Consider the following 24934-nt stretch of genomic DNA (forward strand, 5'->3'; position numbering starts at 1 on the left):
GGTATTTTTATAATGTTGGAGCTATTTTATCCTTAATTGTGGTGGTAGTGACACAATTTTATGCATTTGTCAAAATGCATAGAACTGCACACCAAGAAGAGTGAATTTTACTATGTGTATGTTTTAAAAATAAAAATTTTAAAGTTTAAAAGAGATATCTTACCTATCAGATTGGCAAAAATCCAAAAGTTTGACACTACGTGCTATTAGCAAGGCTGTGGGGAGACAGGCACCCTTTATATTAATACATTGCTGGCAGGAAGGCAAAATGTTACAACATCTATGGAGGGTAATTTGGCAATATCTAACTAAACTACAAGTGTATTTATCCTTTAATCCAGCAATCCCACATCTAGTAAACTATCTTGGAGAGATACTTCCAACAATATAAAAATATGTGTGCACAAAGTTGTTCATTTCATCATTATCGAAATTGAACTATTCTTGAAACTACCTAAACGTTCAAACATAGGAGATCAATTGACTATACTATAGCACATATACATCACAGATTTTGCAGCTGTAGAAAAGGAATGAGGAAGACATGTAAAATGATAATGGATTTTATGCTACATTTGTGTAAAATAGAAAGAGAAATAAAACATACAGGTATTTGCCTATTTTTGCAAAAGGAAATACACAAAAGATAAACAAGAAAGTAATGAAATTGTTTACCTACAGGAATTGGTGGAAATGGAATGCAACAGTTAGGGGAGGGGATGACTTAGGTACACCAGTCTGTTTAGTTTTGACTTTTGGAATAATGTTAATATTTTAAATAGTCAACATGTACAATCAAATCATTTAGTTTTACAAGATGAAAAAGTCCTAGAGATGGATAATGGTGATAGTTGCACAACAATGTGAATATCACTAATGCCACCGAACTGCATATATTTTATTTATTTGTTTGTTTTCAGACGAAGTTTTGCTCTTGTTGCCCAGGCTGGAGTGCAATGGTGTGATCTCAGCTCAATGCCACCTCCGCCTCCTGGGTTCAAGAGATTGTCCTGCCTCAGCCTTCTGAGTAGCTAGGATTACAGGCATGTGCCACCACACCTGGCTAATTTTTTGTATTGTTAGTAGAGACGGGTTTTCGCCATGTTGGTCAGGCTGGTCTCAAACTCCTGACCTCAGGTGATCTGCCCGCCTTAGGCCTCCCTAAGTGCAGGGATTATAGGTGTGAGCCACCGCACCTGGCCTATTTTATTTATTTTTGTTTTTGTTTTGAGATAGGTCTCAGGTTGGAGTGCAGTGGTGCGATTTTGGCTCATTGCAACCTCTACTTCCCAAGTTGAAGCAAGTCTTATGCTTCAGTCTCTGAAGTAGCTGGCATTACAAGCATGTGCCACCATGCCTGGCTAATTATTTTGTATATTAGTAGAGACAAGGTTTTGCCATGTTGACCAGGCTGGTCTTGAACTCCCGGCCTCAAGTGATCCACCCACCTTGGCCTTTAAAAATGCTGGAATTACAGGCATGGGCTATCACACCCGGCCCTGAAATGTATATACTTTACAAATGTAAATTTTATGTATACCTAACAACAAGTTGTTTGGTGGTTTTTTTTTTTTTTTTTTTTTTTGAGACAGGGTCTCATTCTGTTGCCCAGGCTGTAGTGCATGGCACGTTCTTAGCTCACTGCAGTCTCAATCTCCAGGGCTTAAGCAACCCTCCCACCCCAGCCTCCCGAGTAGCTGGGACTACAGGTGTGCACCACCATGCTTGGCTAATTTTAATTTTTTTTTTTTTTGTAAAAAGAGATATTGCCATATTGCACAGGCTGGCACAAGCTTTTTCTTTTCTTTTAAATAAAATCTATAAGAATGGGAGAAAAACTAAAATTTAATATAAACCGAATAAAGGGAGCCCAACTTTCTTTTTTTTTCTTTAAGACGGGGTTTCACTATGTTGGTCAGGCTGTTCTTGAACTCCCAACCTCAGGTGATCTGCCTGCCTTGGCCTCCAAAGTACTTGGATTACAGGCATGAGCCACCACGCCCGGCCGAGGGAACCCAACTTTCAAATAAAAAACACAATCACACTAAAAAAATTAAAAAGAACTAAATACCTTATGAACACACTACTTTGACAATATATTCTTAGTCTAAAGAAAAAAGTAACTGCTGGGCGCGGTGGCTCAAGCCTGTAATCCCAGCACTTTGGGAGGCCGAGGCGGGTGGATCACAAGGTCGAGAGATCGAGACCAACCTGGTCAACATGGTGAAACCCCGTCTCTACTAAAAATACAAAAAATTAGCTGGGCATGGTGGCGCGTGCCTATAATCCCAGCTACTCGGGAGGCTGAGGCAGGAGAATTGCCTGAACCCAGGAGGCGGAGGTTGCGGTGAGCCAAGATCGCGCCATTGCACTCCAGCCTGGGTAACAAGAGCGAAACTCCGTCTCAAAAAAAGAAAAAAAAAAAAGAAAAAAGTAACTGACAGCAAATCTTGAACTCTACTTTGTAGGTTTGTTTTTGATATGGATATAGCAATTCTGAAAATATATTGTGTGTAATGTAATATGAAAAAACTTTAATGTTGTTGAAGGCCAGAATTCTCACTGTGGAAGAAGGGAGATACAGATATGCAATGAGGGAAATTAAAGAACATTTGGGCATTGAACAGGAATTGGATGTATTAGTATAAACTTATCATTCATAACATATATTCCTAACCGTATTTACTGAAAATACTAATAGCAATTACATCCCCGACTTGTGCTGGTGCACCAACTTAAGTTACTAATTGCCATCCCCACTAGAATGGATTAGGGTTCTTTAGAGACATAGCTGATTCCAGTAGTGAGGCAGGGAAAGTACAACATCTTGAACATCTGCCAGAAAATAAAGATGGTCAAAAAAATGATGGAGGCATTTCAAAAAAGACATAGGAGCCAGCTTGAAGAAAATCCTAGTGACCACATGTGGGACTATTGATCATTAAAATAAATAATGACAGTAATGAATTATAAGTAATCAAATTCATGAATCCATACTGATAATAAATAGAGGAGAAAATAAAATTCTTTCTTACAGAATACCTGCTATTAAAGAGAGAAGGAGAAAATCATTGTTTTACAACCTTTTAGGCAAAAATCATCAATGGTTATAAAAATTTAGTGGAGTGATAGGCCGGGCGCGGTGGCTCACGCCTGTAATCCCAGCACTTTGGGAGGCCGAGGCGGGTGGATCACGAGGTCAACAGATCGAGACCATCCTGGTCAACATGGTGAAACCCCGTCTCTACTAAAAATACAAAAAAATCAGCTGGGCATGGTGGCGCGTGCCTGTAATCCCAGCTATTCAGGAGGCTGAGGCAGGAGAATTGCCTGAACCCAGGAGGCGGAGGTTGTGGTGAGCCGAGATCGTGCCATTGCACTCCAGCCTGGGTAACAAGAGCGACACTCCGTCTCAAAAAAAAAAACAAAAAACAAAAAAAAAAAAAAAAAACTTAGTGGAGTGAAACTTTGATAAAGGTCAGGATATTCACATAGTTTCAATGTATTCTTCACAAGTTATATATTAATAACAAAGGGCTAACTTTATAGTGTAGAAACCTGGAGGGCACTACCTCAACCACTTGATTAAAATTGTCATTACCAATAATGGGACAAGCTAAGATCATATGCCTCCTGATAAAGATGCTCTAAAAAGAGACATCTGTTAATGTAGTATTTCTGCTAGTACGTAAACTATCCCTTCATGAGGAAACATCAAATGAAAACAAATTGAGGGCACTTTTACAAAATAACTGGTCTGCACTCTTCAAAAATATTACAGAGCACAAGGTGGTCCATTACTAGTTTTGTCACTTATAATTGCCTGATCTTCGACTTAGTCTGAGCTTTATCTTGATCACTTAAGAATTCTGCACCCCATTTCCTCCAAATGTAAAATTGAGAGAATAAAGTTTACCAGTAGTGAGAAAAAAAAATACTGCCATGAAATAAAAAGAAAAGCTGAGGAACAATTAAGTTTTAAAGGAGACTTCCAGCCTAGGGAACATAGTGAGACTCCATCTTTTTTTTAAAAAAAATAGCTGGGTGTGGTGGTGCGCACCTGTGGTCCTAAATACTCAGCATGCTGAAGTCGGGGGATTGCTTGAGCCTGGGAGTCAAGGTTTCAGTGAGCTATGATTGCACGACGGGACTCTAGCCTGGGTGACAGAGGGAGATCCTGTCTTGAATAAATAAGACTACAGACACATGACAAGTAATTCAATGCAAGGACCTGAACCAAATTCTGGATAGAGATCTTGGAATAATTGGTGAAATTGGAATATGAGCTGCATTATATCAATATTAAGTTTTCTGAATTTGATAACTGTAATGTGGTCATGTCAGTTAATTTCCTCCTTTTTGAAAATGAATCCTGAAGTATTAACAGGTAAAGGCACATGATATACACAAGTCATCCTCAAATGGTTCAGAAAACCCGCCCAAATATATATATGGAGAAAGAGAACACAAGTGGCAAAATATTACCAATTACTGTATCTAGGTAATAGATATACAAGAGTTCTTCCCCCAATATTTTATTATGAAAATATCCAAACATACAGAAAAATTCAAAGAAGCCTACTGTAAACACCTACCACCAAGATTCTACAATCAACAGCTTTCTAAATTTCTTTTATCACATATTTATCTACATATTACGGAAGATTTTACTATTCTTGCAACTTTTCTCTAAACTTGAAGTTATTTGAAAATTAAAAGCTAAGCCAATTAGTATAGCAGTAATAGCAGACCAAAAAAAATAAAATAAGTAAAGGAAGTTTTGGGGAACAGAAAGAAGAAAGAGGTAGTGTGGCGATACCAAACCAAAGCTTTTGGAACTTTAACACCATTTTGAAGCTAGTGCCTTAGACAATTCGGCCAAAGATCAGTGTCTCGGCTGCCCTCTATAGAGCTCTGAACCTGGCTTCAAGTAGTTCTTTCAGGCTTCATTAAATACCACTAACGTCATTTTAAAGAGCCAGAAACTACATTTCCCAAAAGGCCTTTATTTTTCCTCGCGGTAAAAGGGATTGCAATTACTATAGGTTTTACAAATCTCGCGAAATTTTATCAAATCTCATTACGGATCCCGGCTGAAAGCCATTTTGTTTTTCAGCGCTCTTCAAGGGTACCTGAAGCGGATTTGCATTAAAGCAGCAGCTGTGTTGCTGCAGTTCGATCTTCACCTTCATGATGTTTCCCTTGGTCAAAAACGCACTAAGTCGTCTCCAAGGTGAGCAAAAATTACGCTAAATCGTTTACAACAATCTTATATCAATTTGTCCTCGCGGCCTCTCGTGTCCTTTCCCTGTACCAACATCTCGGCCTTCTGATCTGAATGCTGTCTGTTTTCCATCTCGTCCCAAGTCGTTGGGATGATGTCCTTACTGACTTTATCACCCAGTGTTTCTCTTTCGGTTTTCAGCTCTCTTTCTGTTATCAGAGTGGTAGTCTAGCACTGCTTTTTAATTCTTCAGTAACCTTTGATTTCAGGGAAGGACACTCTTGGTAGACACCTCTCGTTCCTTAAGTGATGTCCTACATTTTAGCTTTAGGGATATGTTTACTCCTAACCTTGTATAGAAGAATATCTTCTCGAATTCCTATTATTGTAATAGACGGCAACGGTAAATCTAGCGCTTCACCTGGTTTAATTGCAAGGAAACAACCCAAATGGTATCGATGCAGCTTTTAAGTTATTTGTGGGTTAACAGTGTTAGCTGACCGGGCGCGATGGCTCACGCCTACAATCCCAGCACTTTGGGAGGCCGAGGCGGGCGGATCACCTGAGGTCAGGAGTTCGAGACCAGCCTGGCCAACATGGTGAAACCACATCTCTACTAAAAATACAAAAATTAGTAGGGCGTGGTGGCAGGCGCCTGTAATCCCAGCTACTTGGGAGGCTGAAGCAAGAGACTCGCTTGAACCCGGGCGGCGGAGGTTGCAGTGACCCATCTTACATAAATAAATAAATACTATTAGCTGTCTCGAGAGCAATCCTGGTCATTTTTTCTTATCAAAAAGTTCGGCAAGTACAGGGAATTTTCAGACCAGCATTATGTAGTGAGAATGCAACAGATTGAGGAGAACAAATTAATTTTAGTACTTGATTTGCACTGAAGGTGACCTTGGGTAACGTGGGCAGTTGTTATACAATCAAGATGCCCCTGAATTACTACTTAGTTTGTTTAGCCCTCTTTTGATTTTCACTTAACATAATCATTGGAGGATATTATTAGGTTGTGCTCTAAACAGTTAAGCAACTTTGAAAATAACCACAAAATATTAGCTGGACTATTTTTATATTCCAAAAGCAGCATGTATTATTTCTTTTACTTTGTGCATATGACTTATTTAGCCTCTCTCAATCTCAGTTTCCTTCTTGGTATAATAAGTAATTTGTAAATAATGCCTAAATTGTAAATAATGCCTGCTTCATGGGGTTGTTGAGGATTATATGAGATCATGAATGTGTGGTAATGAAACAGTTGTCACAGAGGAAAGGTCTAATGATATCTACCAGAGTTACATGAGTGTGTTGAAGTTATGAGATGTTGCAGAATTTTTTGGTAGTCTTAATTTCTTGCTCTTTGAGCAAATTTTAGAGCCATTTTGTACCTCAGGAAAGATTTTTTGTTTTTTTCAGTGTGGAATTCACATGCCCACTTTTTATCTTTTCTGGAGCGGAATATATTATGAAATGTTTGTAAATTTGCTTATCCCAGTGTGACTAAAACATGAAAATGGAAAGCTATGTAAGGCAGTTAGAAAATCCAATAATGGTCAAATAACTATCTCGAAGTAACTCATTGTACCACATAGAAGTCATTATATTATTAATTGCTAGTGAATGGGCAACCTTGCAGTCAGTTTCTTTCTTTCTTTCTTTTTTTTTTTTTGAGACAGAGTTTCGCTGTTGTCCAAGCCCTCCTTTTTAGTTCCTCCAGGGGCCGTTTTAAAATTTTTTCTCCTCTTTCTACTAGTATAATAATAACAGCAGAGTTGATCATTCTGCTCAAAACCTTTTACCACCTCCCTCTGCCTACCAAAAAAAAGTGGTCTTCCATGGTCCTTTCTAGTTTTATCCCCTGTTACTTACCTATACACCTTGTCCTTCAACCAAACTTAATTAGTTTTCTAGTATGCTGAACTTTTCTATGTCTGCCTTTTTTCAGATTTCCCTTATTTCACATTTCTATAACCAAATCCTGTCTGCCACTCAAAGTGCTTAGCTAGGCTGATCTAAAGGTACTGGTTTGTCTCAATTGATTGCTCACAGTCAAAGATTGAACTTCCTTGTTCTACTCTAGTCTTAGGGAAAAAACAACAGCAACAACAAAAAAAGTGCTTAGCTAATTCTGCTTCCTTGTACGATATTGATTTGTGTCTACATGTGTAATATTCTCTAGAAGTTACTTGAGGACAGGATTTGTGTCTTAACACTTTTTTATATACCCCATTTCTTTTAGCATGGTGCCATATTCATTAGTTTTAAATTTGTCTCATTTTTTATTTTTAGAGATAGAATTGCTCTGTTACCCAGGCTGGAGTGCAGTGGTGTGATCATAGCTCACTGTATCCTTTAATTTCTGGACTCAAGTGATTGTCCAGCCACAGCCTCTTGAGTAGCTGGGACCACAGGTGTGCATGTACCACCATGCCCAGCTAATTTTTAATTTTCAATTTTTTTCTGGAGACAGGGTCTCACTATGTTTCCCAGACTGGTCTGAAACTCCTGGCCTCAAGCGATCCTCCTATGTTGGCCTCCTAAAGTATTGGGATTACAGATGTGAGTCACTGTGCCCACCTATTAATTTTTTTACAAATCAAGATTACTCTAGTTTTGGCAAGTTTTTTTTTTTTTTTTTTTTTTAAAGATGGGGTTTCACCATGATGGCCAGGCTGGTCTTGAACTCCTGACCTCAGGTGATCCACCCACCTCGGCTTCACAAAGTGTTAGGGTTACAGGCGTGAACCACTGCGCCCGGCCCGCAAGTTTTTTTGTTACTATAATTTTATGATCATAAGCATTGAGTGTGCTTTAATTTGAAGTTCATTTGAGTTTCTTTACCCTTGCATGTTGTAAGTTGTTGGGCTCCATTGAGTAAACTTTAATGAAAATTTAAGTCATAAGTATTCAAATTAATCAATGGGAGCTGAGGTTTCAGGGGTTATGCAAATACTACCTCGTAGAGAATGTTACATCATTCATTCTTGGCTTTTTTTCCCCCGACACTATTTATGAAAACTCTCAGACATACTGAAAAGTTGGAAGAATTGTATGAATAGCCATATACCCACCACATAGATTCTACAGTTAACATTTTGCTATATTTGTTTTATCATATATCTATCCATCTGTCAATCTTATTTTTGGTGCATTTCTAAGTACATTGGTTCACCTTGATTAATAGCTAAAATATGTTTTAACATTTTATTGAACTACATAATACTGTAAAATTAACTTCCCTGGCTTTCCTGATTGGCAGTATCAATCACATATGTTCTCTTTTCCTGACAATTGATAATAATGCTTCTGTATTTTTTTTTCCTGTAAGTTCGAAGCATTCAGCAAACAATGGCAAGGCAGAGCCACCAGAATCGTACACCTGATTTTCATGACAAATATGGTAATGCTATATTAGCTGGTGGAGCCACTTTCTGTATTACTATGTGGACATATGTAAGTACTATTGATTGATAATTTCTATTTTAGATGTTTTTATTCTCATTTAGTCTGTGCATTCAAAGTATTTTAACACAGTAGTGTACATATTTAGTTAGGAGGGACTTGAGAGATTATGTAATCTAATTACTCACCCAGTACAGGGATTAATTTCCCCCATCATTCATCCATCTTTTGTTCTTAACATTCCCAGTAATATATTGCTTAGTGGATCACAAGGGAGCCCTTTCCATATTATGTAGCTGGTGTTTTTTCTTTTTTTTGAGATGGAGTCTCACTTTGTCACCCAGGCTAGAGTGCAGTGGTGCAGTCTTGGCTCATTGGAGTCTCCGTCTCCCAGGTTCAAGTGATTCTTCTGCCTCAGCCTCCTGAGTAGCTGAGACTACAGGCACGTGCCACCATGCCCATTTTTTTTGTTTGTCTTGTTTTTTGAGATGGAGTCTCCCTCTGTCACCCAGGCTGGAGTGTAATAGCACAATCTCGGCTCACTGCAACCTCTGCTTCCCAGGTTTGAGCGTTTCTCCTGCCTCAGCCGCCCGAGTAGCTGGGATTACAGGTGCCTGCCACTATGCCCAGCTAATTTTTGTATTTTTGGTAGAGACGGGGTTTAACCAGGTTAGTCAGGCTGGTCTTGAACTCCTGACCTCAGGTGATCTGCCTGCCTTGGTCTCCCAAAGTGCTGGGATTACCGGTGTGAGCCACCGTACCTGGCTAATTTTTGTATTTTTAGTAGAGACAGGGTTTTATCATATTGGCCAGGCTGGTCTCGAACTCCTGACTTAGTGATCTGCCTGTCTCGGCCTCCCAGAGTGCTGGGATTACAGGCATGAACCACCACACTCGGCCTTGTGTAGCTGTTAAAAGGTTCATATAGTGAGTTAAAATCTGACTTTTAATGTTTTTTGAGTTGGAGTCTTGCTGTGTCGCCCAGGCTGGAGTGCAGTAGCCCGATCACAGTTCACTACAGCTCTGCCTCCTGGATTCAAGCAGTTCTCGTGCCTCAGCCTCCCTAGTAGCTGGGATTACAGGCACCCAACACTATGCCTGGCTCATTTTCTTGTATTTTTAGTAGAGATGGGGTTTCACCATGTTGGCTAGGCTGGTCTCAAACTCCTGACCTCAGGTGATCCACCTGCCTTGGCCTCCCAAAGTGCTACGATTACAGGCGTGAGCCACTGTGCCCGGCCCTGACTTTTTTTCATACCCATCATTTCATTGTAACACAGAAATTCTGACCTACTTCCTTATAATAGCTATCAGATAATAGAAAATTGCTATCATGTCTCCTAAATTTTCTTTTTCAAATTAAACATCCTTAGTTATACTGGTAATTTTTTTGTTACGTGGTTTGACAGATGAGATGTAATGTAACTTTTTATATTTTAGTTTTTTTACATCTTAAATTTGACAATCTATTCTTTAGTCACTACTTAATGGCTAAAAGTGGGAGTCTTGAAGTCTTAATCCATAACTTGGTTTAAAAACATACAAACTAACCCTCACCTTAATAAAGAAACTTTATTTAAATAAATAGACCTTTTAAATTTTTGTTTTGATCATCTTGAAATCAAATATAATATTCAAATGTGCGATTAGGCTGGGCACAGTGGCTCATGCCTATAATCCCAGCATTTTGGGAGGCTGTGGCGGGCGGATCACCTGAAGTCAGGAGTTTGGGACCAGCCTGGCCAAAATGTTGAAACCCCATCTCTACTAAAAATACAACAATTAGCCAGGCATGGTGGTGGGCACCTGTAATCCCAGCTACTCGGGAGGTTGGGGCAGGAGAATCACTTGAACTTGGTGGGTAGGGGAGGGGTGGAGGTTGCAGTGTGCCACTGCACTCTAGCTGGGGGAGAAAGCAAGACTGTTTCAAAAAAAAAAAAAGAAAGAAACTGTGCTTAATTAGAAGATAAACAGATGTTGAACAGATGTGTGATCAGAAGAGCTTTTGGAGGTGAAATGTTCTTTAATGATAAAGAGAATACAAAGCACTCTCTGGCAGTTATTTAGGTAGTTGTGGTTGAGGGAATCAATGTTTTGAGGGGGTAGTATAGAAATGTGAAGCATAAATTTGAAAAATAAAATTTAAAAATTCATTTCCTCAGTGATACTAGTCACATTCCAGGTGGCCAGTAACCACATGTAGCTAGTGACTACTGTTTTGGACAGTGAAGATATAGAACATTTCCTTCAGCTCAAGAAGTTCTGTTGAACAACAACACTGCTCTAGAAAATCAGGATAGCAATTAGGTTTGGCCTATATGGCCCAGGTGAGTTTCTGTGTATTTTTAACCTATAGAGCAGAATGTCTGTCATTTCCAAGAAATAGTCTCCAAGGGAGAATGTACTCTGGTTTAAGCACATAACTAACAGCATTTTAATTCTTACAGGTAGCAACACAAATCGGAATAGAATGGAACCTGTCTCCGGTTGGCAGAGTCACCCCAAAGGAATGGAAAAGTCAGCAGTAATCCCAGCTGGTGTAATAATGAAGTGTTGAAAAAAGCAGCTCATAATTGATGCCAAGTTAAAGCACTGTGTACCCATTAAGATATGGCATTATTGAAGAAATAAAGTATATTTGAAATCTTCATTTTAGGTTTTGTTTCTTTGTAAATGAAACCAGGCTTGATCACTTTAACCTTTGTATTAATATTAAAGTCAAATGCTGTGCCACTTCTTAAATAGGTTTTTTTGTTTTTGTTTTTTTTGAGACAGAGTCTCACTGTTTCCCCCAGACTAGAGTGCAATGGCACCATCTCGGCTCACTGCGACCTCTGCCTCCAGAGTTCAAGCGATTCTCCTGTCTCAGCCTCCCAAGTAGCTGGAACTACAGGTGCATGCCACCACACCCAGCTAATTTTTGTAGTTTTAGTAGATACAGGGTTTCACCATATTGGTCAGGCTGGTCTTGAACTCCTGACCTCAGGTGATCCACCTGCCTCAGCCTCCCAAAGTGTTGAGCCATGGCACCCGGCTCTTAAATAGCTTTTATGAGGTAATGTGAAAGGAAAAGTTGCTTTTGACCTGGAAGCCAACTTCATAAGTCAACTTTCAGTAAGCTGAAATTATGTTTGTAAATAACTGATCACATAACTATTTTAGATCACCTTTGAGCCAAAAATTTGGCCCGGATTTTGGCTGTGCCTATTCTGTCTGCCTCTCGTGTATTTATACTTGGAATTAGCATTATTAACTCCTTTTCACTTCTGCCTAGAGAACTTAGAGTCACCAGACCCAAGGGAAGAGTGGTCCTATAAAATGAACTCCTAGCCTGTTTGAATACTAGGTACTAGTTCCTTTGCTGTTTTGACATATTCATTTTGATTATAGCTCTTGTTTGTTTTTTTTTAAATCATACTATTATGGATGTTTATGATATTAAAGAATCTATCAAATGCAGTCTGTTCCCACTTATCTACTATCAGTCACCTCTCCTATTGATATAACAGTATTTGGATTTGTGGATTATCTTGAGTTTAGTATATAACATTGGATTTTATGTATGTTACCTGAATAAAAACAATACCTGCTCCACATATTTCATTACTTTCTTGGCTGAGAGCTGTATTCTGGTAGATTTCTTGATAGTGATCAAGTAAGCAGAAAGTGGAATTTCAGTCAAGTAACCCATCTATGTTAGCTAAATTATTTTTTGCTTATTACATAGAATGCTAGAAGTATGCTGCCATGGCATATGTCCTAGTTTCTCATCAAATGGACCAAAGTCAGTGATTTTATTTGAATAGGAAAAATCAAGCATCATTGTAAATTAAGTTGCACGCTTAGTAACCATATTGTATCACTTGATTAATTTGAACCAACACTTTATGATATTTCGTATTTAGAATGTTCAAAATGGTACTATTCAAATGCATATAACCCCAAGACATATTGAAGTAAAATAGACATGTATTTAAGGAAGTGTCAACCTTCAATTATATACCTTTTTGTCACTGAATTAACACTTTCTCAAGATGTGGAGGCAGTTTCAGTATGATTTGTAGTACTCAGGTAAGTGATAGTTGTCATCTATATGACAATTTAGAATGTTTTGTGTGTCCATTTGCCACCAAAATTATATGTTGCTTTGTGTGATAAAACTTGGTAGTGGTAGTATCTTTGAACAAACTTCTTCAACTTAATTTTGTAGTTAATCTTGTCCTGATGATTAATTCTAAAACTACTATGACCACTACTAGAAATGAAGCATTTTTTTTCGTTTTATCACAATATATACTGACCTGGGAGCTTTCCTAGTCCTCTCAGAGCCTAGTGCTTTCCCCCAAATTTTCTCAACTTACCGGCACATCAATTTGAGTTTTAGTTATACCTAGAGTTGCAAGGTCGTCAAATTAGTCTTCTATCCTCAAGTATCTGTATGTCTGAAGAATTTAGGTAAGTTATTTGCCTTAAAAGCATTGACAATCCTTTAAACTCGATTTGGATGGCTATGAAATATTTTTAAATTAGGGTGAATGTCATAAATCCCATTCTTTTTTCTTTTTTGAGACGGAGTCTTGCTCCGTCGCCAGGCTGGAGAGCAGTGGTGCAATCTCGGCTCACTGCAACCTCTGCTTCCTGCGTTCAAGTGATTCTTTCACCTCAGCCTCCCGAGTAGCTGGGACCATAGGCGCGTGCCACCATGCCCGGCTAATTTTTGTATTTTTAGTAGAGACAGGGTTTCACCATGTTGGCCAGGATGGTCTCGATCTCTTGACCTCGTGATCCACCTGCCTCGGCCTCCCAAAGTGCTGGGATTACAGGCATGAGCCACCGCGCCTGGCAATCCCATTCGTTTTGTTTTGCTTTTTTGAGACAAAGTCGCTCTGTTGCCCAGGCTGGAGTGCAGTGGTGCAATCTTGGCTCACTGCAACCTCCGCCTACTGGGTTCAAGGGATTCTCCTGAGTCAGCCTCCTGAGTAGCTGAGATTACAGGCGTCCACCACCACACCCAGCTAATTTTTGTATTTTTAGTAGAGAGGGTTTCGCCAAGTTGGCCAGGCTGATCTTGAACTGATCTCAGGCGATCCACCTGCCTCGGTCTCCCAGAGTGCTGGAGTTACAGGCATGAGTCATAGTGCCTGACCTCATAAGTCCTATTCTTTTATGTATTTATTTATTTATTTTGAGACGGATCTTTGCTCTTGTTGTCCAGGCTGGAGTGCAATGGCGCGATCTCGGCTCACCACAACTTCTGCCTCCTGGGTTCAAGCGATTCTGCCTCTGCCTCCCAAGTAACTGGGACTACAGGCATGGGCCACCAGTCCTGGCTAATTTTGTATTTTTAGCAGAGAGGGGGTTTCTCCATGTTGGTCAGGCTGGTCTCAAACTCCGGACCTCAGATGATCCTTCAGCCTTGGCCGCCCAAAGTGCTGGGATTACATGCATGAGCCACTGTGCCCGGACTTTATAAATCCCATTCTTAATTTCACTCTAGAACAGGATTATTTTAGCACCTGTGTTCTGTTATTTTAGATTCATTTAACTTACCTAGAAATAGGTACTGTGGTAGTTGTAGAGGTACAGATGTTGAGTTCCCATCCTCCTGGTTTAATGTCACTGGAGTTATTAATACACTTTATAAGCATTTTAGGGGCACCTGCTCTGTTCAACCTCCAGCAAACCTGATTACTTCTTAAAGACATTCCCTTCTATGCTTGTGCATTGGTAAGGAGGATTAGGGATGATGCATTTAAAGATAAGAGTTTTAGGCTGGGCCTGGTGGCTCACACCTGTAATCCCAGCACTTTGGGAGGCTGTGGCAGGAGGATCATTTGAGGCCAGGAGTTCGAGACCAGCCTAGACAACGAAGGGAGACTCCCATCTCCACACACACAAAAATAAAAAATTAGCCAGGTGTGGTGGTGTGTGTCCGTAGTTCCAACTACTTGGGAGTCTGAGGTGCAAGGATCACTTTAGCCCCAGAGTTTAAGGTTACAAGGACCTGTGATCACACTTCTGCACTCCAGCCTAGGCGACAGTGAGAAAAAAAAAAAAAAAAAATATATATATATATATATATATATATACACACATATATATAAGTTTTTATGTTAAATATTAAAGTGAGTAAGATATACATGGTTGGCAGAGGATCTTGTAGCTCATAGTGATAAACTTTAATATTTACATAAAAATACTAGTGAGCTAGTAGATTTAGTATTCTGCTTCTGATAAAGCTATATTTTTGGTTCCTGCCTTTTAATGAATTTCTTTTGGAGGCTTAATACAATGTTAATAATAGTTACAAACCAACTTGCTAATATTTGGAAATCCACTTAAAAGCCATCTTCATTTCATATGATCTGATTTTCAAGATTTTAAATTTGGGGCTGAGTTTGTATCTTAATTAAGGCTGTGCACATTGGCAGAGTCCTGAGGCTAATTTTATATTTATGCGGATGGGTATAGATGGGGGAGAATAATTCTGAAATACTTAATCACAGACCTAAAATGTAGATCTATGGGTAATTTTAAATGTTGCCTGTCAAGGCTTAATAGGGACTTGACAATAGGTAGGATGGAAATTATTTTAACACTTAAATATGCTTACTTTGTGCCAGACACTGTTCTAAGTCTTTTACAAATATTTACTTGATATTTGTATTTTGTGTCCTATTTTGATTTCTGCAACATTATTAGACTCTATACTCGTCCGTGGGAACTGAGTTCAAATGGTTTCAGATGAAAATACAAACTGTCCTGTGATTAGTTTTGTTATACATCTTATGACAGATACTTCATGAAAGGAAATATGAAAAGGCCACATCTTGCTTTGAAATAAGTGAGATGGAGCCTCTCCCTCTTTTACTGTTAATATTCATAGTTTTAAAAATCCTAGACTTCTCCTGCTTTTTAAAATGTCAAGTTGGAAAACATGAATAAAATGAAACCCTTTTCTCAAACGTTTTCTGTACCACTTACTGCATTGTATTACATTTTATGCATCTCATTTCTATATTAACTCATGGAAATAAAAGACTAACATTTTTGTGTCACTGGTCTTCTAGGTGTTTAAAATGATGGACGAGTGAATAAATGGGGGAGTAGGTCAGAGCTCTGAATGGCGACATGAAGGTGGTGAGGTGACGTCCCTGCCCCCTCAACACATATAAATTATGAATTTATAAAAAATTTCCTCTTGATGTCATTTTTCAGTGGAGGGACCAGGGGAAGTTCATCGCTCTGGCATTTACAACTGGAATTAGGCTACAGTGCACGGTCTACCGGAAGCAAGTTAACACCGTCTAACAGATGCACGCTAATTTCATGCTGGGCAAAGATGAACTATGTGGAAGATGACTTATAAGGAGCTTTTATGTTACAACTTGGCCTGAGGTTAGGAAACTACAGATGACAAAGGCACTATTTTAGTATGGGTTTTCTAGTTTTGTTTTTGTCGTGGAGGCGGGGTGGGGTAGCGGATTCCTACCCTAACAAAGACCCACCAGAGGCTGCGTGTCGGCCCGGGGGCAGCAGGGGGCGGGAGAAGCTTGTCTCTAGACCTTGCGTTCCTTTTCACGTGACCTGTCTCTCTCTTTCCCGTGGCGGCCCTGCTTCCGGCAGGGGCATCACCCGGAAGTTGGAGTAGTCGAGGGAGGGAGGGGTGAAGGCGGCTGGTCGCGGCGGCGGAGAGTGGGAAACGAGAAGCGGAGGGAGGAGTTGTTGCTGCCGCCGCAGCCGCGGCTAGTGTAACTTCTCCGATTGTGTGAGCTTTGTTGGAGCCTGCGTACGTGGATTTATCGCTGCCACGGTCTGCGTAGCTCCGGAGGTTTAACCATAGGATAGAGAAAACGGGTAAGTCCTACACTGGCTTCCCGTCGTCCTTTCTCCTAGAGGGGGTCTTCTGTGCTGTCAGTTTGTAGTTCGAGTGTGATAAGAAGGTCATGTTAGTCTGAGGCAGTCTCGGAAGTCTCACTTCTTCACAATTCAGGTATTTACTACACTTATGTTTTACCTCTCCTAACAGGGGATAGACGAGGGGATATTAAATTCTGATCTGTGTCGCTCTCTTGTACCCTCTTGGAGGGAGTGTCCTGATCATCCAAGGCCTACGTTAACCAATTAATTGAGGGTACAATAAAGTTTGTGGTCGGTATTGGAAATCTCATGGACTGGGGTCTTTGCTTAGTGACACCTCGTTATGCTTTGGAAACCAAGGTTACTAAAATGACCATAATTGATGAAATAATAATTGAAACAGGTGTTTGGCTTCTTGTCTTGCTCGGGGAGCATAAGGTAAACTGAGAGAACACTCTTGTTTCCACTTAGTTTTGTTCATTGTGCCCCCTTTCCAGTAAAGTTACTCTCCATTCTTGTCCAACCCTGTAGCATCTTATCTTTGACACTTTCTTCGTTGTAGACTTTGAGATTCTCTTAAGCATACTTACCGTTTCATAATTCAGCATTTTTCCAGGATCTAATCTTTGTTTTAATCACAGACTATCTACAACAGTATGGCTTTGTATTGAGACTTAATATGTGCAGAACATTGAATTAGATGATAATGAGGTTATTATTTTGCGGGGTGCAGTTGGGGGAGCGATGCACAAGAAATGAGACAGAGTTCCTGACCTCAAAAGAGTTTACATACAGTAGGCTGGGTGCGGTCACGCCTGTAATACCAACACTTTGGCAGGCCAAGGCAGGTGGATCACCTGAGGTCAGGAGTTTGAGACCAGCCTGGCTAACACAGCGAAACGCTGTCTCTACAAAAAATACAAAGATTACCTGGGTGTGGTGGTGGGCTCCTGTAATCCCAGCTGCTTGTGAGACTGAGGCAGGACAATTGCTTGAACCTATGGAGGTTGCAGTGAGCCGAGATCAAGCCGTTGCACTCCAGTTTCGGCTACAAGAGCAAAACTTTGTCTCCAAACAAGAGACAAAAAAGCGTTTACATACAATTGAGTCTGAATTGAGTCTGTTGAATTCAGCCTTGAAAACAATGGTTTCTAGTAGCCCCACTGACTGAGTTACTTGGTTGCTTATTGCATCCTATTTAATGGTTATTTTGAACTGACATCTTATTATATTTAAAATTTTCTTGTGTCTAAGGTCATGACATGAGAGGTTTTTTTTTTTTTTTTTGTACTTGAGGGTCTTGGTATAATAGGAAAGAAAGATATGCGATTACCTAAACATTAAAAAAATCTCACTAACATTATATATTAGAAAGAGGAAGTGTTATGAGAGTGCAGGGAAGGGAGAATGTGAACTGGGCCTTGAAAAATAGATACGGTTTAGCTTTGCAGGAATGGAGGAAGAGGAAGACAGTCCAGATAGAAGAAATAATGTGAGCAAAGCTGTGTGGGTGTCTGGAAAGTTGTCCGACATCCAGTAACACACTGTGTGTCACTATCCCCATGTCTAACAGTCACATCTTCCAAGATGTTACTGATTAAAATCAGAAAAAATATAGAATACAAAAAGCTAGTCAGCTCACAGACGTATCCAACTGCCATCCTGCCAATAAAAAAGCTTATACAGGGGAAAAAATACATGGAAATGACAAAAACAATGTTAATCTATGAGGCTTAATTCTGATGTAAACTCAAATCTAAAAGAGAAAATAATGTAAAACTTGCTACACTTTATTTCTGATTGAGTGTTGTGCCTTAAATATAAATTGGAATCGGTTTTTAAATTGTTGGGAATGAATAACATTTTCTGAAGTGAGAACCTGGTCCATGTTTTCCCCAAGGAATATCTGCTTTTCCTTTTTTCCTCTAAATTGATTTCTCTTTATTGGTCTTCTTAACTTGATAAGAATTATTCTTTTCTGATCACAGCTTTAGACGGATCTTCTTGATTCCTGCCCTCAAGATAAGGTTAAACAGGAATTCCTCCAAAGGATGGGTTAACATCTCTATTCTCTAATGCAGAAGGTTGATTTTCTTTGAAAAATACATGCAGAAACAGTAAAATGTGTTTACAAAATAAGAGAGAAAAGAGTGCAAAATAACCCCAGCTAACACACTTCAACCTTCACTTCTGTGAGGGCGCTAAAGGGAATACATTTTTAAAAAATAAATTCCTTATTATAACTGCTTTTATCCATATATTTAAAAGCTTTTGGCAAACTTTATTAATCAAGACTTTTGACATCCTGATGAGTGAAAATAATCTTCATTTGCCTGTTGGGAAAGTAAATTGCAAGGAGAGATTTGTCTGAGTTCATAGAAGCACTAGCACTGTTTGCAAACTGAAGTGATTTCCTAATTTTTATGAGCCCAAATGTATGAGATATTGGTAGACTACATCAGTTTTCACAGATACTTCTTTCTTTGAAGGAAATGAGGGTAAAATACCCCATTTTGAGCCAGTTATGTGTACTTGTGTACCATATTTTCTGTCCATGTTTGGAATCATAACAGCTATGTCTCAAGGATGAATAAATAATTTTACCTATTTTTACTATTAATCTCTAGTGTAGAAGTCCAGTTTTTCAGATCTGTAATCAGGAGTACATTTTTAACAATTTACCAGTTGAAATAAATGGGTTATTTCATATTGTAGGGATATTGTTTTAGACTGACCATTAACCTTATTTTATTATTATTTAAAAAAGATATTATTGTTATTATTTATCTATGTATTTATTTATTTTTAGAGACAGGGCCTCACTCTGTGGCCTAGGTTAGGGTGCAGTGGCACAATCAGAACTCACTGTAGCCTTAATCTCCTGGGCTCAAATGATCCTCTGGCTTCTCAAGTAGCTGGAAACACAGGTGCATGCCACCATGCCCAGCTACTTATTAATTAATTATTTTTTAGAGATGGGGCTTGTCACCCAGGCTGGAGTGCAGTGGTGCCATCATAGCTCACTGCAGCCTCGATCTCCCAGGCCCAAGCAGTTCTTCCACCTCAGCCTCCTGAGTAGTTGGGACTACAGGCGTGTGCCACCACTCCCAGCTAATTTTTAAATTTTTCGTAGAGACAGCATTGTACTGTGTTGTCCAGGCTTGTCTCAAACTCCTGGCCTCAAACAATCCTCCTGCCTCAGCCTCCCAAAGTGTTGAGATTACAGGTGTGAGCCACTGTGCCCAGACCCTTAGTTGATTTTATTTGTAAAAAGGTAAGGTGTTTTCTCCATCTGACTTTGGACCAAGCTAAGAACAGAGCAGAGCCTCCTAAAGACACCCTGCTGCTGTACACTTCAACAGCTTGCACAAGGGAACTCACTTGGAGAAATTGTGTAGTTTTAAAACATATTTTGTATAAAATAACTTGCTCTGCTATAAACCACCATTAAAGACCAGTGTTTTTATTTGGTACTTAAATGTTTTTGGAGTGAAAATTACCAGTAAGATAACATGACCCCAACAAAAAATATGGTTTAATTATATTAAAGAGTGCCATAGTGATTTGTCAAAGTTTTGTAACTTAGTAAAGGTGTTCACTTCTTTCGATTTGTACTTTGTGATTTAGTATGCTGTACTCTGGACTGGTTATGTTAACTGAAAAAATAAAGTACTTAGCTGGGAAAAAAAAAGGTAATGTATTTTGTTTTGTGCCCTCATAATTGCTGCTGATCTTGCATGTGCAATTAATGTCTCAATCAAAGCAGATACGGACGGAAGAATATCTGAATTACTTCCCTCCCTTACTCCCACTTGAGAGTTTGCAGAGCACTCATTGTATACTGCTTGGAATTGTGAAGAAAATGGTTTCTGCTTTCTTTTTTTTTTTTTTTTTAGTGTTCTTTTTTTTTTTATTGCATTTTAGGTTTTGGGGTACATGTGATGAGCATGCAAGATTGTTGCATAGGTATACACATGGCAGTGTGCTTTGCTGCCTTCCGTCCCCTCACCTGTATCTGTCATTTCTCCCCATGCTGTCTCTTCCCACCTCCCCACCCCCCCGCCCCTCCCCCATTTCCCTCCAACGGACCCCAGTGTGTAGCGCTCCCCTCCCTGTGTCCATGTGTTCTCATTGTTCAACACCCGCCTTTCTTGAGTGTTCACCTGAAGTGTGCTACCTGCCACTCAGGAGGGAAAGCATTAAAAGAGCTTCTGTTAAGACCTGAGAAACTGTCAACAGAGATATAAGAACAGAGAGAAAGAAGTTAAAAGTGGAAAGCCCTCTAAAGAAAATTCTCAGAACTATTTAGGATAAACTTGTAGCTGACCTACAGTGTCGTGAGGATACTTAAGAGTTGATCCTTGAGCTAACAAAAGCTTAGCTGTTAAATAATTCTAAGTGTAATCTCCTTTGTTGTGGTAGGAATAAGAGAAGAAATCTAACTTTTTTGATGATGATAAAATTGTTTGCTCTAAGACTTATAAATTTATTAATATTATTTTAATTATTAAAGTAAATTATTAAAGTATATGTATTAATTGTTAATGAATGGATTATATTATTAAAACAATAATATTAAATTATTTGCATACAGCCAGTTTCTTTTCTTTCTTTCTTTTTTTTTTTTTTTTTTTTGAGATGGAGTTTCGCTCTTGTTACCCAGGCTGGAGTGTGATGGCACGATCTCGGCTCACTGCAACCTCCACCTCCTGGGTCTCCGCCTCCTGGGTTCAAGCAATTCTCCTGCCTCAGCCTCCCGAGTAGCTGGGACTACAGGCGTGCACCACCATGCCCAGCTAATTTTTGTATTTTTAGTAGAGACGGGGTTTCACCATATTGACCAGAATGGTCTTGATCTCTTGACCTCGTGATCCACCCGCCTTGGCCTCCCAAAGTGCTGGGATTACAGGCGTGACACACTGCGCCTGGTTTTTTTTTTTTTTTTTTTTTTTTTTTTTTAAAAAAAAAAAAAAAACAGGGCCTTGTTCTGTTACCCAGCCTGGGGTGCTGCAATGGCATGATCTCAGCTCACTGCAACCTCTGCCTCCTGGGCTCAGGTTATCTTCCTACGTTAGCCTCCCAAGTAGCTGGCATGTGCCACCATGCTCTGTTAATTTTTTTTATTTTTAGTAGAGAATGAGTTTCACCATGTTACCCATGCTGGTCTTGGATTCCTGGCTTAAGTGATCTGCCTGCCTCAGCCTCAGCCTCAGTACTGGGATTACAGGAGTGAGCCATCATTCCTGGCCCACATTCTTTTTTATAATTTTTTATAATTTTATGATTTTACACCATTGGCCTGAAGGAAAAGCCAGCTTCATTTTGACCAATAAATGCTTGCTTCTATTTTGCTGTTAATTCTAAATACTACTTTTTACTTCAGATTTTAGCTACAATATCTTGTTATTAATTTCTAATCACAACTGTAAATGCATTTCTTATGTTATTAGTAATCAGATTGGTATCATATATCCTCAACTATTGTTCATCTAAAGCAAAGTGTTTATTTTGCACATTTGTTTCTGCTTAGGTCATAATAGGATTAATTTTGGCCACAGAAATCTTTATAGCCTTCAGATAGTTTTAGAGCCCTAAGTTCTTTGAGTGATGATGGGAAAAATAGATAATTTATTTAGTACAGAATATTATTTGACCTTGAGTGCCATGGTATGATTAGAATTGCTTAAGAGTTTGTCCACTGTGTTTATTACAAAAATAACCCACAGATTCCTGTTTCTTCTTCTTCTTTTTTTTTTTTTTCTCTTTTTAGATTCCTTTTTCTTAACTTAAGGGCAAGTAATAAGTCATGGGACCATGACTCTTTTACTGTTTTTTTTTTTGGATGCATATAAGTGAAGGTGACCAGAACTGTTCCTCTATCTGGTGTGAAAAATAGCTCTGGTACTTTATTGTTTGCATTTTGGTAAGAGTACACATACTCTTTCATAGGTCCAAATTTTATTCCCAAACCTAGCAAGTGGTTAAACTGGGATTTAGATCTAGTTAGCCTTGGATTCAGAACCTGTGCTCTTACCTAACATAAAGGAGCTGTATTTTTAAAAGTACATAGACATTTGAGCAAAGTAGGTGTATTGGAATTAAGTTCCTTGTTTGCTTTAAAATGGGAAATACTCATTTGTCTTTTAATGTGTGAATGAGCAAATTGATTTTGTGATTAATTGATTAAGATATTGGTAGCTCATAATTTCCTTGGTAATTTTTAAGCTAATCTCAAAAGTAAGGAACCATCATTTTGTTTTTAGCTAATTACATTAGCCAAATATATGCTAGGCCAGGTGCTGTGGCTCATGCCTGTAATCCCAGCACTTTGGGAGGCCGAGGTGGGTAGATCACTTGAAGTCAGCAGTTCGAGACAAGCCTCGGCAACATGGTGAAACCCTGTCTACTAAAAATACAAAAATTAACTGGGTGTAGTGGTGTGTATCTGTAATCCTAGCTACTTGGGAAGCTGAGGCAGGGGGATTACTAGAGCCCAGGAGGCGGAGGTTGTAGTGAGCCGAGATTGCACCACTGCACTCCAGCATGGGCAAAGGGGAGTAAAACCATGTCTCAAAAAAAAAAAAAAGATATGCTAAAACACCTAATGTTTATTTTTGTTTATTTATTTATTTTGAGATGGAGTCACGGTTTGACACCCAGGCTGAAGTGCCATGGTGTGATCTCAGCTCACTGTAGCCTCTGCCTCCCAGTCATTCATGCCTATAATCCCAGCACTTTGGGAGGCCATGGCAGGCAGATTGCTTGAGTCCAGACATTCAAGACCAGCCTGGGCAAGAAAGGGATATCTTATCTCTATAAAAAATACAAAAATTAGCTGAGTATGGTAGCACATGCTGGTAGTCCCAGGTACTCAGGAGATGGAGGTGGGAGGATCCCTTGAGCCTGGGAGGTTAAGGCTGCAGTGAGCCAAGATCACGCCACTGCACTCCAGCCTGGGTAAGAGAGTGACAGAGCGAGACCCTGTCTTGTATGGAAAAAAAAAAGAGCCTGTCTTGTCTGGCTCAGTCTAGGTTCTGAACGGTCTGGGTGGGATCTCCGCCCCTCTGCTTACTACTTGTATGACACTGGGCAGATTTCATACCCCTCTGTGCCTCAGTTCCTTCAAATTTGTAAAATGGGGATGATAGCAGTACCTGTCTTGCAGGATTATTAATGATCTAATACATGTACAGCTGTAAGAACAGTGTCTGGCAGATAGTAAACATGCAATAAAATGTAGTTAACCTTTAATATTTTAATATATTATTTACTGTAAAAGTAATTTTAGCATACTATGTAATAAAATTATAAATTATAGTTTTGCTATACTATAAATTTAGTAGACTACAGGAACAATAAAGTAATCAATCAATACTTGCAAGCAATATTTAAATTCTCTTTAGAAAATTTTTTTGGAGACAGAGTAGCACAGGGTAGAGTTGCAATGGCACAATCTTGGCTCACTGCAACCTCCGCCTCCCAGGTTCAAGTGATTCTCATGCCTCAGCCCCCCAAGTAGCTGGGATTACAGGTGTGTGCCACCACACCTGGCTAATTTATTTATTTTTAGTAGAGACAGGGTTTCATCATCTTGGCCAGGCTGATCTCCAACTCCTGGCCTCAAGTGATCTGACCACTTTGGCCTCCCAAAGTGCTAGGATTACAGGCTTGAGCTACTGCTTCTGGCCCTGCCACCATGCCTGGCCCAATATTTAATTTCTAAATTACACCATAGATAATTGGCCGGTGTGGTGGCTCACGCCTGTAATCCCAGCACTTTGGGAGGCCAAGGTGGGTAGATTGCTTGAACCCAGAAGTTTCAGACCAGCCTGGGCGACTAGGTGAAACCCCATGTCTACAAAAAAAATACAAAAAACAGCTGGGTGTGGTGGTGTGGGCCTGTAGTCCTAGCTATTGGGGAGGTTAAAGTGGGGAGATTGCTTGAGCCTGGGAGGTTGAGGCTGCAGTGAGCTGAGATTGTGCCACTGTGCTCCAGCCTGGGCAACAGAGTGAGACCTTGTCTCAAAAGAAAGAAAGAAAGAGAGAAAGAGAGAAAGAGAGAAAGAGAGAGAGAGAGAGAGAGAGAGAGAGAAAGAAAGAAAAGAAAGAAAAGAAAGAAGAAAGAAAGAGAGAAAGAAAGAAAGAAAGAAAATGGAAAACTCAGATTGAGAGGGCCCAGTAGCCTACAGTATACCTTCATATGCTAACATGGCATCTTAAATCTCATTATGACAGCTGGCAAATCAAATCACTGTGATGCACTCATCTTATTTTCCTATCAAGAAGACTCATAACAATCTGCTTCTGTAATTAGCCACAGGCTCTGGGCCATTGAGATGTTCCACATTCCCTAATTGTCAAATGCTGAACCATACTTCTACTGAATAAGTTGTGAGACAGTGTAAGCAAGGGAAAAGGCCTTTATGTATGTCTAACCTACTC

The 24934-nt window shown here is 39.5% G+C and overlaps 2 protein-coding genes and 1 long non-coding RNA gene across 6 annotated transcripts in view; all 3 read left to right on the forward strand.

Moving 5' to 3' along the window:
* Nucleotides 1-5084: 5084 nt before the first annotated feature.
* Nucleotides 5085-12228, forward strand: COX7B (cytochrome c oxidase subunit 7B). The gene is made up of 3 exons (XM_003936848.3): nucleotides 5085-5233; nucleotides 8559-8683; nucleotides 11080-12228. Exons 1-3 carry the CDS (start codon nucleotides 5191-5193, stop codon nucleotides 11158-11160), a joined length of 249 nt encoding a protein of 82 aa, XP_003936897.1. The 5' UTR covers nucleotides 5085-5190; the 3' UTR covers nucleotides 11161-12228.
* Nucleotides 8690-10581, forward strand: LOC141582673 (uncharacterized). The gene is made up of 2 exons (XR_012515555.1): nucleotides 8690-9194; nucleotides 10472-10581. It is a non-coding gene; the product is annotated as an uncharacterized LOC141582673 (long non-coding RNA).
* Nucleotides 12229-16279: 4051 nt separating the features above from the next.
* ATP7A (ATPase copper transporting alpha) overlaps nucleotides 16280-24934 on the forward strand; it is a 151490-nt gene continuing 142835 nt past the window's right edge. For 3 of the 4 annotated variants that reach the window (XM_074391668.1, XM_074391669.1, XM_010347351.2), the window contains exon 1: nucleotides 16280-16489. The gene's annotated coding sequence lies outside the window, so the exon portion shown is untranslated. The other variant, XM_074391670.1, reaches the window with a different exon arrangement.

The sequence above is a fragment of the Saimiri boliviensis genome, chromosome X (assembly GCF_048565385.1).
Source record: "Saimiri boliviensis isolate mSaiBol1 chromosome X, mSaiBol1.pri, whole genome shotgun sequence".
NCBI classification, from domain to species: Eukaryota; Metazoa; Chordata; class Mammalia; order Primates; family Cebidae; genus Saimiri; species Saimiri boliviensis.